The following is a 15,313-nucleotide window of genomic DNA, read 5'->3' as shown; positions in this document are numbered from 1 at the left end:
GCATCAGTTTGTAGAAAATAACTTAATTCTAAAAATGGGCCCAGTGGACAAAAGAAAGGTAAGGGGTTTTCTTAATTTCCTGTAACAGGATTCAGTTGTCATGCTTTTACACATTCGTAATGAAGATAAGGAACCTGTTTTAGAACTTACTTGTCTAAGCTATTTGTAAGTGTCACATTGTTTTGTTTGTTTTTTAAGATGTGATGTTTTCCTGTGAATAGTTTTTTTAAATTTTGTGTTCTTATTTTTTTGAAAAGGCTAAAAGTAAATATTCTGTTGATGCTTCGCTTTGAGAAGACTGTAGTAAACAAGTTTTTGTACAACCTCTTCCTACCAATCTGATACAGTCGATTAAATACTTGGTCTTGATGCATATCTGTATGTGGATTGAGCCATTAATATTGGAAAATAGAATGCAAACTCGTATTGTCCTCAGCAGTGTTACGTTTCCTCAGTCTGACTAGTTCTACATCCTAAGAGAGGTAGAGGTGGCATTAGAACTGCTATAATTAATAACTTTAACATAGTACAGAGGAGCTTCAATAGTCTTTGTCAGCTATATAGGAATGTAGGTTGACTTTCATACAAGTTCTTACCTGTTTGTTCCTAATTTTCAACAGAAAATCATGACAATAGATTTGTGTGCCAGCATACTTGACAAATATATTCCGCTTTACTCTTTACAGTTAGTTGTTTTGTTTTGATAGAACTCAAAGATGAGTTCTTAAAATAGTACTTTTGTCACGTATTATGGATGCACTGCAACCTCCCCAAAAAGGAGTGAGGTCAATTAAGTGAAGCAAAAAGAAAACAAACTGCCCTAAACTCAAACATTTTCCTCTCACTGAGCTGTTTTAATTCTGCCTCTGTTGTTAAAATCAGAGATGTACAGATTTACCTCTTCTCTTTATGCTTTTTTTGCGTTGCTGTTTTTACTTTTCCCGTTAGGGATTGTTTGCACGTCGACGCCAATTGCTCCTCACAGAAGGGCCCCACCTGTATTACGTAGATCCTGTCAACAAAGTTCTAAAAGGAGAAATACCGTGGTCTTTGGAGCTACGTCCAGAAGCCAAGAATTTTAAGACATTTTTTGTTCACACAGTAAGTTACTTTATTTAATTTCTTTGCAAGTTGTGCTAAGGTTCTTGGACAATTATTGTAAATTTTGGACAATATTGTAAATTCTCCAAACAAATTTTGTTTGGAAAAAATACAATTTCATAAATACAGGTGTTGATTGCAGGATTACTTGTTAGTGTAGGTTAATAGATATAACTTCAAAACAAAACTGACATGCATCTTCCTGCAAAAATACAAAAAATACAACTATTTTTTATAATTCAAGCATAAGTAAAATATAAGTGGACTTTGTTTTCTCAAAGAAGTTCTTAAGAAGGACTTCTGAAGTCTGCCCTGTTTCTATACAGCACTTTGCAAGGAGTGTGCCAACAGTGTATATTGTCTGTTGATTTGACTGCTTAGCTTAATACTGAGAATAGATATTCAGTAGAATAATAATGTAATTAAATTTTGGAAAGTTTGAAAGCTGATTCTGAATTTTTTTTGCTGTTGAATAATTGCCGATGTTTGGTTTAACTGTGCTTGGAATACTCGTTAAAACGTTGTTTACTTACAGCCAAACAGGACATACTACCTGATGGACCCAAGTGGAAATGCTCATAAATGGTGCAAAAAGATACATGAAGTGTGGCGGCACAGATATCACCAGAATGCTGCAAAATAGTAAAGCTCATCCAAAATTTCCCAGTTTTCCTTCATGCTGCTAGAACTCGACGTGCAGCCTATCAGAGGAATCTTTCCAACCCATCTATTACCATCTCAAGGGGAAGCATATGTCTAAATGTTCTGTTTTTTTTTTTTTTTTTTTTTTTTTTTTTTTTTTTTTAAAAAAAAAAAAAAAGGAAAAAAAAAGGCTAAAACCGAATGGAATTCAGGGTCGCTTTGCTCGCTCTTTGTGCTTCTGTTGAGGCTTCCACATGCGTATCATTGCAGTGAAGATCTTGCTTTTGTGCCCTTCAGCTCAATTTCTGCAGCAGACTAGTGGATAGACGTTGTATTACCAGCTACATTTAAGATGAGTTAAAACCAATCCACACGCACATGCCCCAAGTCATGTACCAGCGTTACATTTTATGGGGCTAGAGTTTTCTGTGACTTTCACATTATCATTTGATCTGTATTTCATCAGGGAGCTTTTATATGCCTCTCCTAAGCACCACCTGTTTTCTTTTCCTTTCCTCACAGTCCCTGAGCTTATTGGTGTATGGCATTTGTAGCCAGGTCAGTTGCACCCTTGTGTAATTCTTAATATAGTTCTGGTTGCAGGATTTATGTGGTACTTAAATAATTATGTGAATGAATCAGATGTGTGTGTCCGGCAGACAGGCTCCAATGATAGAGGTTGTGAGAGTAAAATGCTGAACATGGCACTGAAAATTTTCTTAAATTGAAATGTTGGCTTCTGAAGCATATAAAGTTTTAAACATTCAGTTTAAATTTTAATATGAATCATGTGTGCTTAATCAAGAGACAATAAACTTAACAGCATGCTTTTAACTAATACTAACTAAAAAAAATAAATTAGTTAGTATGGAGGAAAAAAAACCAACAATGTTACTATTGAAGTAGTAAATAGTTTTTCTCCTTTCCAGGGGATGAGAGCTAGAAGCTTTCTTTGCAGGGTGTGCATGTTTTGTGCATTTTAGCGGGGCCAACCTATTTACCTGGATAGAGAAGGAAGTGTGAAAGCTTTGTACAACTGATTATTTTGTTTGTTTGTTTCTTTGTATAATGAGGTGTACAAATCTTATTTTTGGTCTTTGGCCAAATATTTCAGAACTCTTAGCAACTCCAAAACATAAATAAATAAACTAAGCCATTTAAACATTAGATCCGTACTGTAATCTGGTTAAAAATTCAACAAAATGTTGATACAATGGGGAAAATATATGGTACTTGAGGCATATCTATAAAACAAAAATATTTTTTCATATCAGTCTTTTATCCTTTTCAAATTAATGCTTTTTTTTTGTGGTCAAACATTTCTTGCAATGTTACAAAGACTTAACTTTATGTGCTAAAAACAACTTCCCTATTTTCAACATACCTGTGTTCCTGAACCTTGCAGAGAGGTATGACCTAGATCTGGACAAAGGCATTTCTTCTTTGTTTTAAAAGTGGTATAAACATCACACCTATTTATTCACCTTCTACACATAGCATCTTTTTGTATGTTGAGGGTCTCTATGATGTGCTTTTTCTCCTATCAAGGAAAGAAATGTTCCACTGTAATGTTGAAAAAACTAATGAGCTACTGTTCTGAAAGCAGTGTTTTAAAAGCAGTGGCTTATCAAACTGTCTCATAAAATACATGAATATTGATGTTTTTCATTATTGTTGATGTACTGGGTGAGGGAGATTTATCATTGCTCTTTAAAAAAAAAAAAAAAAAAAAAAAGAAGGCAACAAAAAAAATAGTATTATGTGGTTGAACTTGAGAGTTCAGTTCTTCCAGCATTTTTTAGGTTTTATAGGAGAGAGTGCAGTTGCCTTTTCTTTTGTAGGAACTATATTCTTACAGTCTTCTATTACCCCATTACATATCCATGCATGACAAAATTAAATCAGTAGCTTACAGTGCATGGTGTTAAGGGAACTAAGGTGTCCTGTAGCTGACTGAGAAGACAAAAACAGAGCACTGTTCCCTTTGCACAAGGAATTTCACCATATAGAAGGTACACTCCTTGTCACTGAGATTTGAATAGCATAGTATTATGCCTTCCACTTGTGCCTGTAATTAATTCTATATTAGCTATCTTAAGTAAGATGGTAATTGTGAGTTTGCAATGGTACCCAGTCACTCTGTAGCTGTCAAATTGTCCACTTGAGGCAACTGTAAGCTTTTGGATTTAGTCTTTAGTATAGAGATGTAGACGTGTTCCTAACTTCAAACAAATGGAGTCTGGCAGTGATGGAGCTTCATGGTGCTGCTGCTGGTTTTTATAACAAAACTTAGCCTTTTATTTGTTTATAAAACAAACAAACAAAACTCTCACAGAAGTTGTTCTGCTAATAGCAAATTCCTCAGCTTCTGCAGGAGCTAATGATCTCCATTGGCTTCTTTACTCTACCTGACTGGGTGGAAATCTAGGAATGCTTAAACACATATTCTGTAACAATTAAATGTGCAGTCATCTTGCCATTCAAAAAAAAATAATTATTTTTCACATCTTGAAAATCTTATATCAGTATCTTTCATTCCTGCCTACTAAAACCTTTCAGCCAAAGAAATATTGGTAACAGTAAGCTGTAAAAGTCAATCTGTAAGACTGATGCCTGCATTCCAGCATTCCATTTTTCTTTTGACGAGGCTGTCATTAGAAAACTGTGAGGCTCTTAGAGGAAACCCACCCCTCAGAACTTCTGTGTTCCAAATCAAGTATTCTTTAGCTGCTGCTTTTTGGGGGAGGGGACCAGAAAATTTCTGGAATTGGTATTTGTCTCTCTTATACTTTAAGTAAAATCTGTGGTTTTGAAAGGAAAAAAAGCAGTTGTGGATTTAAGTATACTTTACCAATTTGTCCACTTAAATGCATGTTGGAAGGTGCTGCTTATTACGAAGGGCTGTTTCCTGTTCTAGATGTATATAGCAAGATAGCTTCAAATCTTTATCTTGAAGATTACTCCTATGGTTTGTGGGAGTTCATGGAATTAAATTTTCAAAGGAGATTCTTCAGAGCTGCAAATAAGCCAGTTGCTTTCACTGCTCTTTATCTAAGGTCTTTCAGAGCTGGTCATTCAAAGACCCTTCTTGACTCCTTGCTACAAACCTACTAAAAACCAAATTTGTTTAGGTTCTGTCCCTTGCATTTTGAATGACTACCAGTCAATTATAAAGATTCTGGTGAGGAGTGTAATTTCTTTTGATTGGGATTTGAAATTCAGGAAGGTGTTTATTCTGTTTTCCATTGTATGGTGTTTAAGTCTGAAGTACCACTGCTAGAAAGGAATTTTGAATTACGCTATTCTATTCAGTGTCCTGCCCAATTACAGAATGTTGAAAATTACTTTGATAAACTGGAGAGATGGCTTTATTAGGATTGGCCTTATAGCCTGTTTTTTTAGAAGGATTTATGTTAACAAAGTCTTGCCTCAGATGTTATGTTGAAACATTGTGAGCAGACTGATACCAGCTATTAGTATCTCATTTGTTAAGTGCTAGGTGCTGAATGCATCAAGATACCAGATAGTACTGTGCTCCACTTATTTTTCTCTGTCTAGCATGATTTAATTGTGAAGCATCTGCTATCTATAATTCCAGGAAAAAAATGTAGGTTGAAACAACGATGTGATAATTCCAATCTAGTTTCATAGTATGAGATGCTTGATTTAATATCTTTGAAATCATTACATTGTGTTGAAAATCCCCAGGGTTCTTTAAAGTTTTTTTTTTTTTAATTATTGAATTTACATGTAGGAATGATTTAGTAAAGTCAACATAATTGCTTAAGTTGGCCCGTGGACAAAAAAATAAATAAATAAAATTCAGCAAGCTGTTGAAGAAATCACTTGTGTGGCATAGTTACCTAAAGATAGTGTGTGGATTGTGATAACTTTTCTGCTATGGAAATACATGAATAGGTGTGGTATTTATATCTGAAGTTTTGCTGAATGCCTGTAATAATTCACACAAGTATTTTATTAGTGAAGGGGAAGTGCTCCTGCAAAGCTTCATGATACAGATTGTGTGTTGGTTGGTCAAATGGGTTTACAGTAATTCTCCATTCCAGTTTGGCATCTTTTCAGTTAAGACACGAATTCAGGAATTTGTTTCCCTCTTTTAAAAAGTAATACAACCTTTTATTTAGCAAACAATTCGAGAAGTTCTTAAGCACCCAGTAAGTTGGTCTATCTGTTGGTGTGGCAGTGAATGTAATGGTTGCCATTTACAAAGCTTCCTAAGACCTTGTACTAACTCTGATTGAATGTGGCATATGTTCTAAATTGTGGCAGAGTTTACAATTACTGTATCTGACAAAAAGAAAAAAAATAGGAATCAGGAACCATAATCTGTTTTGATAGTTGTATGCTAGCTGTTCTTCAGGTTGGTGGCAGTCAGTTGTGTGTACTATTCTCTACCTGGTTTGTAGCTGTAACTGTGATGTACAGATAAAGGAAAAAAAAACACAAACACCCCCCCCTCCCCCCAGCAACCCCTCTCCTCCAAGAACTTATTAAAACAGAAGCAAATAATGCAATGATATGATACACACTTTTTGTATTTTTATTCTTATAAGGTTATTTGCTGGCTTTTGTTGGCCTCTAGTTCAGTCTGTGTTATTTAAATTCTAATATATGAGTTATTTGGATTGAATTCATGTTCGGGGCCATGGTGTTGTATGTATTGATGTACAGCCTTGAATGTGAATAATTATTGTAAACTATATTTTACACCTTTTTTCTGGCTTTATTATATAAATTTTCTATTGGTCGATGATTTAATCATATCTCATAATTTAATAACTGCTTATTCTCCTTCCGACAGATCTCCGTGCTGTAGATGTGTAGCTAGTGACCGGATGATGGATTTCACTTATGCTTGGTAGTCTGTAATAAAGGCATGTAGGGTCCTGGCCGGCCTCCGCCTCCTCCTTCCGCAGCGCCGCGTGGGGGGCGGGCGCCGCCGTCTGCCTGCCGCCCGGGAGCCGCCGGAGCCGCTCGGGCGGCCGAGCCTGCTGCCCGCGCGGCGCAGGCGCCGGGCGAGGAGGAGGGGAAACGCCTCGCGCGGGGCCCTTCCGGTGGGCGGTGCGCCCGCGGGCCCGTAGCTGGGGCGGACCCTTCCGGCGGCGGCGGCGAGGATGGCGGCGGAGAACCACTGCGATTTCCCGGGCACCCCGGCCGGCGGCCTGGGAGGCCCGGGCGGGCCCTGCCGCCGGTGCAGCTCGGCGCCGCCCCCCGGCGCCGTGCCGGGCAAGTGGGTCCGGCTGAACGTGGGAGGCACCTGCTTCCTGACCACTCGGCAGACGCTCTGCAGGGACCCCAAGTCCTTCCTCTTCCGTCTCTGCCAGGCCGACCCCGACCTGGACTCGGACAAGGTGAGCGCGGGCTCCGCCGCTCCCGCCGCCAGGCTCCGCCCTGCGCCGCCCGCCCGCGGCTCCGGGAGCGCTGCGGCGGCCGCGCCGCGCCGGTGCTGCCGGGGCCCGGCGTGCGGCGTCGCCTGCCCGCGGGGAGCGCTGCCGGCGGTGCGACCGGGCTGAGACGGGGAGCGCGAGGCCGGGCGTCGCTCCGGGGGCACGGGGGAGGCTCGGGCTGCGGGAGCGGCCGCCGCTGGGGGTGCGAACGAAGGGCCGCGCTGAGCGAGTTCCCGTGGTCGGTGGAAGTTCAGCTTTCAGGGCGAGAGGAGGCTGGTTTCTTGTGAACTTCTTGGGTTCCTGAATCACGCAGCCGCTTCTGTGCAGCCGCCTTACAAACGGAACAAAGAGAGCACCGGATCGTTCGTGCGTTTATTTAACCGGTGGCGTTGGCTGACTGTCTTTGGTTTTAGCACTTTCGCGGCGCGTCTGCCTGCACGGATGTCGCTCTGTTTCTGCACTGTCATCACCCTCTGGTTCAATTTCAAGAGCCGGATCAAACGATTTCTTTTCATGAATTGTTCTGTTTGTTGTAGAAGAGTGCTTTATGAAGCTGAAATTCAGTATATTGGGAAAAAATAACCTTTTTAATTCGGCCATAACGTTCTGTGTTTCAGCACTTCACCAAATAAAAGATTGCATATAGTGTACAGACTGCAAAAGGTGGGTGATACTGAGTATTCGTGCATTCATTCTGACTCAGTAGGGAAAGAGAAGCTACTGATTAAGGCTTTACTTATGGAATGGCTTGTATAATGGGTATAAAGGATTCATGTAAAGTTCTGGCTCTGAAAGAGATTTGGTAATGTGATGGATGAAAATTGACTTCCAGTACTGGATGTTTAGGGAGAAAAAGGGAACAGGTTACAATCCTCAAATATATAACTAACAGATTAAAAGCAAAGACTTGTTATTTCTATATAATTCTTTTTTTTTTTTTTCCAGTGTTCAGCTAGTAGTGGTTCTCTTCATTTTTTATACGTGACTTACAGAAAGGATGTTTAAGAAAATGTAGAGCAGAATCTGAACAAGGTTCCCGAGCTAGAGAAAAAATATCTTAAAGTGTGGTATTTGGGAGATCTGTTGTTGCTATCTTTGTTTTGTTTTGAGAGGTTTAGCTTAGACTGACCTGTGAAAACAGATGTAAAAATGTAGGTGGATTGCTGGTAGGTCATTGACTGTTTTTTCTTGTGAGGGAGTGGGGAAGCTTTTTTTCTAAGGTCTCTTAAATAAAAGATAAGGCATACTTAATAATTAAGGTACTGGTTTCAATTGATCTACTGCAAGAAAAATTGGTTATTTGCCCTCCCTTGATGTAATCAAGAGGTGCGTTTTTAGAATAAATGGTTTAGCCCTATTTAAGCCATTTGGGTGCCTTTTTCATTAATTGATGAAATCAATCCTCTTTCACAAGTATATACTTAGTGAAGTGTTGATATCGTACAAAACTTTGAGGTATTAATCTAAACATTTTCTTTGTACTGTGCTTACATGTTTTGGTTTTAGCAGCATATCATAAATTTATGCTAAGGTTATGTAGCTGTTTGGTAGGATATGGAGATACCCGATGAATTTCTTGATGTTTCTAGGCTTAAATAGTTCATAGTTGTTAATAGTGTACCTGATAAAGCTAGCTACAGTAACAGCTATAGGAAGATATTCTCTGCTTACAGGGAGCACATCTCTGCATTATTTGAGCTGCTTAGACATTACTGTCTTCCAGTGTAGAGTTCTAATGAAAACAGCTTTTACGAGATGCAAACAAATTGCATTATCCTGTCCATGTGAGTAGCCTGATTGAACCCACGGTAGAACAGAATTGGAATTGAACTAAAATGCAAGGTAAGAATGTGACATTAAGGTGCTCTTTCCAGTTTGGTGTTACTAAAACAGTTTCACAAGGTGGTTATAAGTGGATCTTATATTTAAGATTGAGTCTTACTTTTTAAAATAAAATTGTGGCTGGTATAGACATCTTTAATAGATTATTGTGCAAATAAGTAACATGAGGCAAGTAGTAGGGAAAACTACAAATTGTTTTGGAAAATCTGGATTTGGAGAAATATTTGTTATTCAGAGTTGCATTCTCTGGGTTAATGAACCCAATTGTCTTCAATATGATGTACCTAAAGCATTAAAAAAAAAAAAAAGGCAGCAAAGCCTTTCCTGATTAAATGTCTACTATGGTCTTTTCATTCCAACATCTGTCAGAGTTACGTGCCCCATTGTTTTGAATATCTGCACTAGAGTCATTGACTTTCACTTCATCCTTTCAGCACCTGTGTCTGCACTAATCTGCTCTCTTGGATTTTGCAGAAGTGGCCTATCTCTTAGATTATCCATCATAGCGCACTCTTTCAGTACAAAACATTGCTTAAATGTGTAATGCCTGTCTTCCAAGGATTCAATTCAGAATCTTCTTTTAGAATTCTTCATATTCTATAGAAAACAAGTCATAGTCGAATCAGTTCCTTGCTTTTCTCTGATTTATAGGATAACAGATATCATAGATGTTATTGCAAGAGAAAAACAAAATCTTTCCCACGCATCTCATCAGTTTGTGGGCATACTGTCTTGATACAACAGCATATCTGTAGATTGTCTCTCTGGTATGGTTGTGAAATATCAAATGTCTTTAACTGATGAGCACAGATATTTCAAGGGAATAATTGGTGATACTGTCTTGGACTCTGGTTCTTTTCCTTTGCCATGAATATATAATCTGATAGTAACAGATCTGTTAATTCTCTCATGGTTTAACTTTTTGGAGTCTCAGTGAGCTGTAAACTGATACTAAAATGGAATGTTATTCATATACTAAAGTTTATTCACAACAACTGTCGTAGTATACAATTTTGTGCTTATAAAACAGTAGTTCTTGCAAGATGCAGCTGATAGTTAAGGATAATGCCCTCCTAAAGTTTGGAGAGAACTCGTCTTTGACCTATGATTCTCTGATTTTGATTCCATTGTGTTTTCTTACTGAAAATCACAAGGGTTTTAAACACCTAGTTTTAAACTTGAAAATTGTCAGTGTAAGAGAATGTGAATGTCAGCCTTGAGAAGAGAAGACTGAGAGGGGATCTTATCAATGTTTACAAATATCTTATGTGTGGGAGACAGAGGGATTTGGCCAACCTCTTCTCAGTGGTTTGTGGGGATAGGACAAGGGGCAATGGTCAAAAAATGGATCACAGGAAGTTCTGCACCAACATGCAAAAGAACTTCACAGTGAGGGTGATGGAGCACTGGAACAGGCTCCTAGGGTGGTTGTTGAGTCTCCTTCTCTGGAGATATTCCAGGCCTATTTGGACACCTACCTGGGCAGCCTGCTCTAGGGAACCTGCTTTGGCAGGGGGTTGGACCTGATGATCTCTTGAGGTCTCTTCCAACCCCTAAAATTCTGTGATTCTGTGAATGTGAGCTTGTAGGTAGGCCAGTAGCCATTACACCCATCCCAGACATAGTTGACCCTACCTCCAGATGAGGAGGGTAAGGGGGAGCGGAGAGAATCCTGAGGGATGAGCCAGCAGATGCAATAATGAAAACTGTTAGACACAGCCCTCAGTTAGAAAGAACCATATAAAAAAAAAATAAAATGTAGCCTTAGCAGGTATATCATGATTCCTGTATGGGCAATTTGTCTGAGATGCAATTTGATAACTTCCTTCAGGAAGTTTTATCTTGTATTGTCAACAGGTTACTACTGAATTGTGCTTATAATTCAAAATGCATTTTGTATTTCATAGGCATGTTTCATATTCTTGTGATCATGCTCCATCAAAGAAGCGTGTAACACAGCAAAAATGAAGGAGGCATATACATACATACATACATATATATATATATATATGTATATATTTAAAACTAAAGTGAGTTAAGCCAGTTTGTAGAAAGCTCTAATGTTGTCCCAGCTGACAGAAGGGGGGGAGAGCAGATTGCACATTTAGGTGCAAGACCAAGCAGGAGAACCACAAATTAACTCATACAACACTAAATATACATCTTTGAAGAAAAAAAAAGTTCAGTTCATGTTCCTTCTTGTTTTGCAAGATTGCCAAATCAGAAGCATTAGAAAATGTAACCATAAGAAAAGCTTTTCTCAGTTGAGAACAGATCTATAAGTGTTGCGAGGACATTTGTTGTCGACGGAAGGAAGACACAGACGCTCAATATGAGTGATCAGTGAACTTCGATTTATTGGATAGCTCAGTTGTCTTTTATCTAATTCAATATAATTAGCTCATACATATTGCAAAAGCTAAGCTCATGATTGGTTAGTACATTTCTCTATTTTATCAGCTAGTTTCTCACTCCCATCAACCGAAATAACACAGTTAGTACTTTCCCAGACCACCAACAGATATCATGTCCTTGTACCTGAAACCTCCCTGAAACCTCCCTGAAACCTCCCAGATTTTACGTACTTTCTCAGACTCATATGAGCTGCGTTCGATACTTTGTTAGCTCGCGACCTCCTAGTTGCTCAACATTCACATGACCTACTTCACTTAACCATTCCTCCACATATAAGCAAAACCAAAAATCAGTAATAGAACTGTTTCTGCCCAAACTAAACAAGTGAAGCATATCAGCCTCACCCATGTTGATACATAAGTTTCATGTTAACTGGATGAGTTTATTAGAAATTAAAATAGAAAACTGAAATAGTTAATGTTATACTTCATACATGTTATTTGCTTACATAATGATTTTTCTTTACTGTAACTTCAACACCAACTTTTTTAAGAAACAAACAAACAAACAAAAAAACAACTACAGAAATCACAGTATTTCCTTGATTCTTGGTGTTAAAAAGTCTTCAAGAAAGGCAGTCTGTTTGCCTTCGAATGACTGGCAGGTGCTAAGGTTGAACAAGGCTTTGCAGCCTGTCCCTAGATAGGCTTCTAGTTGCAACAGAGGGTAGACTAGGTTTGCCACAGTGTGTGCCAAGGTTAGTGTTAAAAGGAATAATATATTGATACGTTGATCCTCTGACTTTTAACGTTTGATGGTGTGTTATGACTTTGTATTTAAGACTATTGAGATTCATTTCAACAAGTGAATGAAGTGGTAGGGGTCATACCCAATGTTCATAATAGGATTTGTTTTCAAGAGTATTTAAATTTTGGTTCACAGATGAATATGTAAAAATAGACAAACAGAGTCTTGCTCACTCTCTCATCCTTGTTTAACTTACTTAACACTTACAAGTTTTACAGCTAGGTATTTCCTGATTTCAGCACCTTCCTGGTTTATCTGGATACCACTTTTTCTTTTATAAACTATTTTATTATTCATTAGTCTTTTCCCTAATAGAGAAGACTGCCAACCTTTCTTAATAAGGTTTTTGGCAACAGTATTCATGATTGATTTTTAAAACCTGTCTTAAGTTAAGTGTAATAGTACTGAGACTGTTAAGGAAGGAAGGAAACACTGGATGTTTTAGAAAGAATCAAAATCTTTCTGGCAGCACATCCTTAGCTGTCAGCACTAAATAATTAGTGGAAAAAAATTATCTTAGTTATATCTTGGAATAATTACTATAATTAAGATAAACTTTATTTTGCCATGAGGTTTCTGGCTAGTTAGGTGGATGTGCTGTGATATTAGTGTAGTTTTGATTAGTATTGACAGTCAGCTGTTGTTCAAAGTTTTTAGGTCACACAATTTGAGAAGAATGTGTTCTGGGTATCAAGCTCAAGATCTGGAAATACAGGAGGGTAGGGGAGACAACTATTTCTAAATCTTGCCTTAGTGCCAAATATTATTCTGTTTCTGCGTATATTACTGTCTTTGCCAGAACTTTCGCTTGCTTAGTATATGTAAATGATTTCACTTTTTTAGATATTAACGTTGGAGCGTGGTGTTGAGCCAAGAGCTTGATGGTGAAGATTCTGAGTGTGTCTGTTCAGGAAAAGTATTTAAGGAGAAGTCATCAGACTCGTTTTGACCTCAGTGAAGTTACTTAACTGGACATAAATTTCTGACATTTTAACAAGCATATTAATGCAATTCTCGGGGAGTATGTTAAATGGCATTACACAAGTGTGTGTGTGTGTTCATACTGGAGTCCTGTACCTGATACGGGTATCCATAACTTGTGGTTACTTCAAAACCTGGAGGACTTGGAAAACGGTCACGATGAAATATGATATAGGGGAAGGTTATGAAGAGCAGAACTTTTTTAGCAGAGAGCTTAAGGAGTAACTTTTCAGTGTAGAGGTACATATGTGAAGATAAGCAGTCTCATAGTTGAAGCCTTTTCAGTCTAGCAAAGGTATTGTGAGATCCGTCTAATGAAACTTGAAACTGTACACGTCCAGACTAGAAAGTACATATTTTTAACAGGGGCAGTAAGTAGTTATTGGAATGTCTTGCACAAAATTGTTAGGTTTCACCACTACTGCTTAAAAGGTTTTATTTCACTTTAAGAGGAAATAAATTGAATCCTATGCAATTTTTATATGAAGATCAGGTGAAGTATTCTTAATGGTTCCTTTGAACCTTAGTCTGCTACTCTATAAAGTTGGAAATGCCTGAGAATGGAATACATGATCACTTCATTGTTTTGGGCTATATTTTTCAGTCTTTGAAAATACATACTTATTTTGAGTCGCATGTCCCCTTGAATGCTGGATAGTAGGTATACTTCAGGGTTAGTTCTTAGGGAAGAAGGAAAATTGTGAGCTACACTGCCTTTATACCTTTTCAAGCCTTTTCGCTGCATTCCACCAGGCAAATTAAACAAAAATTTTAAACGCTGGACAACCAAGATTTGGTCATCTCACCCAGGGTGTTGTGTCAGTCAAACTCAGAGCCAGGCTTACAAAAATGAAATGCAAATATGCAGCAGTTAGCTACACACAGAAACAGATACTACTTTGATATATATATATATATATAAAATATATATAATAAATATATGTATTTATAAATATAAATATATATAAATATAATATATTTATATATATATAAGTATATATATATATAATTTTCAATTACATGGTTTTATATATATATATATATATATATATAAAATTTAGCAGCTAGTTATTAGGCTTTCTCTAAAATTCCATGCTATTTGTAACTTTATTCTGCTACACAGTTGAACTAAACGCTGAAGTGGGAGAGTGGTAACCAAATGCAGCTTTCACTGTACCTCAGCAATGTTGTTTTTTAAATTATATCATCATAAAGGAGAGCAGGTGTGGAAAATCTCTAGGAATTCCAAACAAGGAATTCCTTCTCTTTTGTTCCAGAGAAGATAGTAATACGATCATAGAATTGTATAAAGATACAAGCACCTGTGTGGCTAATTAGCACTCTTGTGTTGGATACACAAACACAACTGTTTGTTTTGAATATTCTTAAAAAGAGTGGCAAAATTTGTATGAAACTCTTACTCAGTCAAAATGTGGGATCATATGATTATACTGAGTAGAGAAGAAACATGAATTGCAGCTGCTGTTATGGTAAACATTAACATGTGTTTATGTAGAATATATCTACAGGAAAGAAAACTGATACCTTATTAAAATATTGATATGTCTAGCACTTTAGCACAGTATTCATCTAAAAAATTTGGGGAGGTGGGTTCACTCTGCTTACGACAGTGAAGAGTCAAACTTGCTCAAAGGTTGTAGAAGTATAACTAACTAGTTAGCAAAAGAAGTGGCATAGCTGCGACTGTGGGAATAGAAATGTTGTTTTTGCAGAGTTACATTGTTTAGAAGGAGGGAATGTGGTACTGAGATATGCTTACAGTGATAAGAAAGTTTAGCAGGCGACCTTGTAAAATGCAGACAACCAGACTTCTTAGGACAATTAGGTGAAAATCACGGTGTCAAGTCAAGTCAGATAAGTGAAGAAACATTACCACTTCAAGCAGTAAAAATGTCAAAAGAAATTTGAAATTTAACAGGCCAGCGACTGAAGGCCATGCATTGTTTGTGAAGCATCAGATAGATTGTGAATCTGGATTACCCACTCAGTGGGGAAACAGGGGAGGGTCCTGCCATCAAAAGGTATATAAACTGTGTTTTGGAACTAGTAGATGCGCTCTCTCCTGCTTGTGGGGCGCCCGCCATTGCAATCGCGAATAAATTACTACTTCACTGAGATCCTCGCCTGAGCCTAAGTTATTGGCTACGGAGTGTTTC

The 15,313-nt window shown here is 37.9% G+C and overlaps 1 protein-coding gene across 3 annotated transcripts in view; it reads left to right on the top strand.

Annotated features, from left to right (window-relative positions):
• Positions 1-15,313, top strand: part of PDPK1 (3-phosphoinositide dependent protein kinase 1) — a 71,269-nt gene that overhangs the window by 22,337 nt on the left and 33,619 nt on the right. The window contains exons 12-14 of one of the 3 annotated variants that reach the window (XM_084537286.1): positions 1-58; positions 949-1,101; positions 1,637-6,653. In XM_084537286.1, coding sequence (XP_084393412.1) covers positions 1-58; positions 949-1,101; positions 1,637-1,744 — 319 coding nt within the window. In that variant the 3' untranslated portion in view covers positions 1,745-6,653. Of the gene's footprint in view, positions 59-948; positions 1,102-1,636; positions 6,654-6,822; positions 7,116-15,313 lie in introns of those variants that run through there. The other 2 variants (XM_084537288.1, XM_084537287.1) reach the window with 2 other exon arrangements.

Source organism: Aythya ferina, assembly GCF_964211825.1.
Source record: "Aythya ferina genome assembly, chromosome: 15".
NCBI lineage: Eukaryota > Metazoa > Chordata > Aves > Anseriformes > Anatidae > Aythya > Aythya ferina.
Note: the sequence above shows the minus strand (reverse complement) of the source record. Positions and strands in the feature narration are given on the sequence as shown.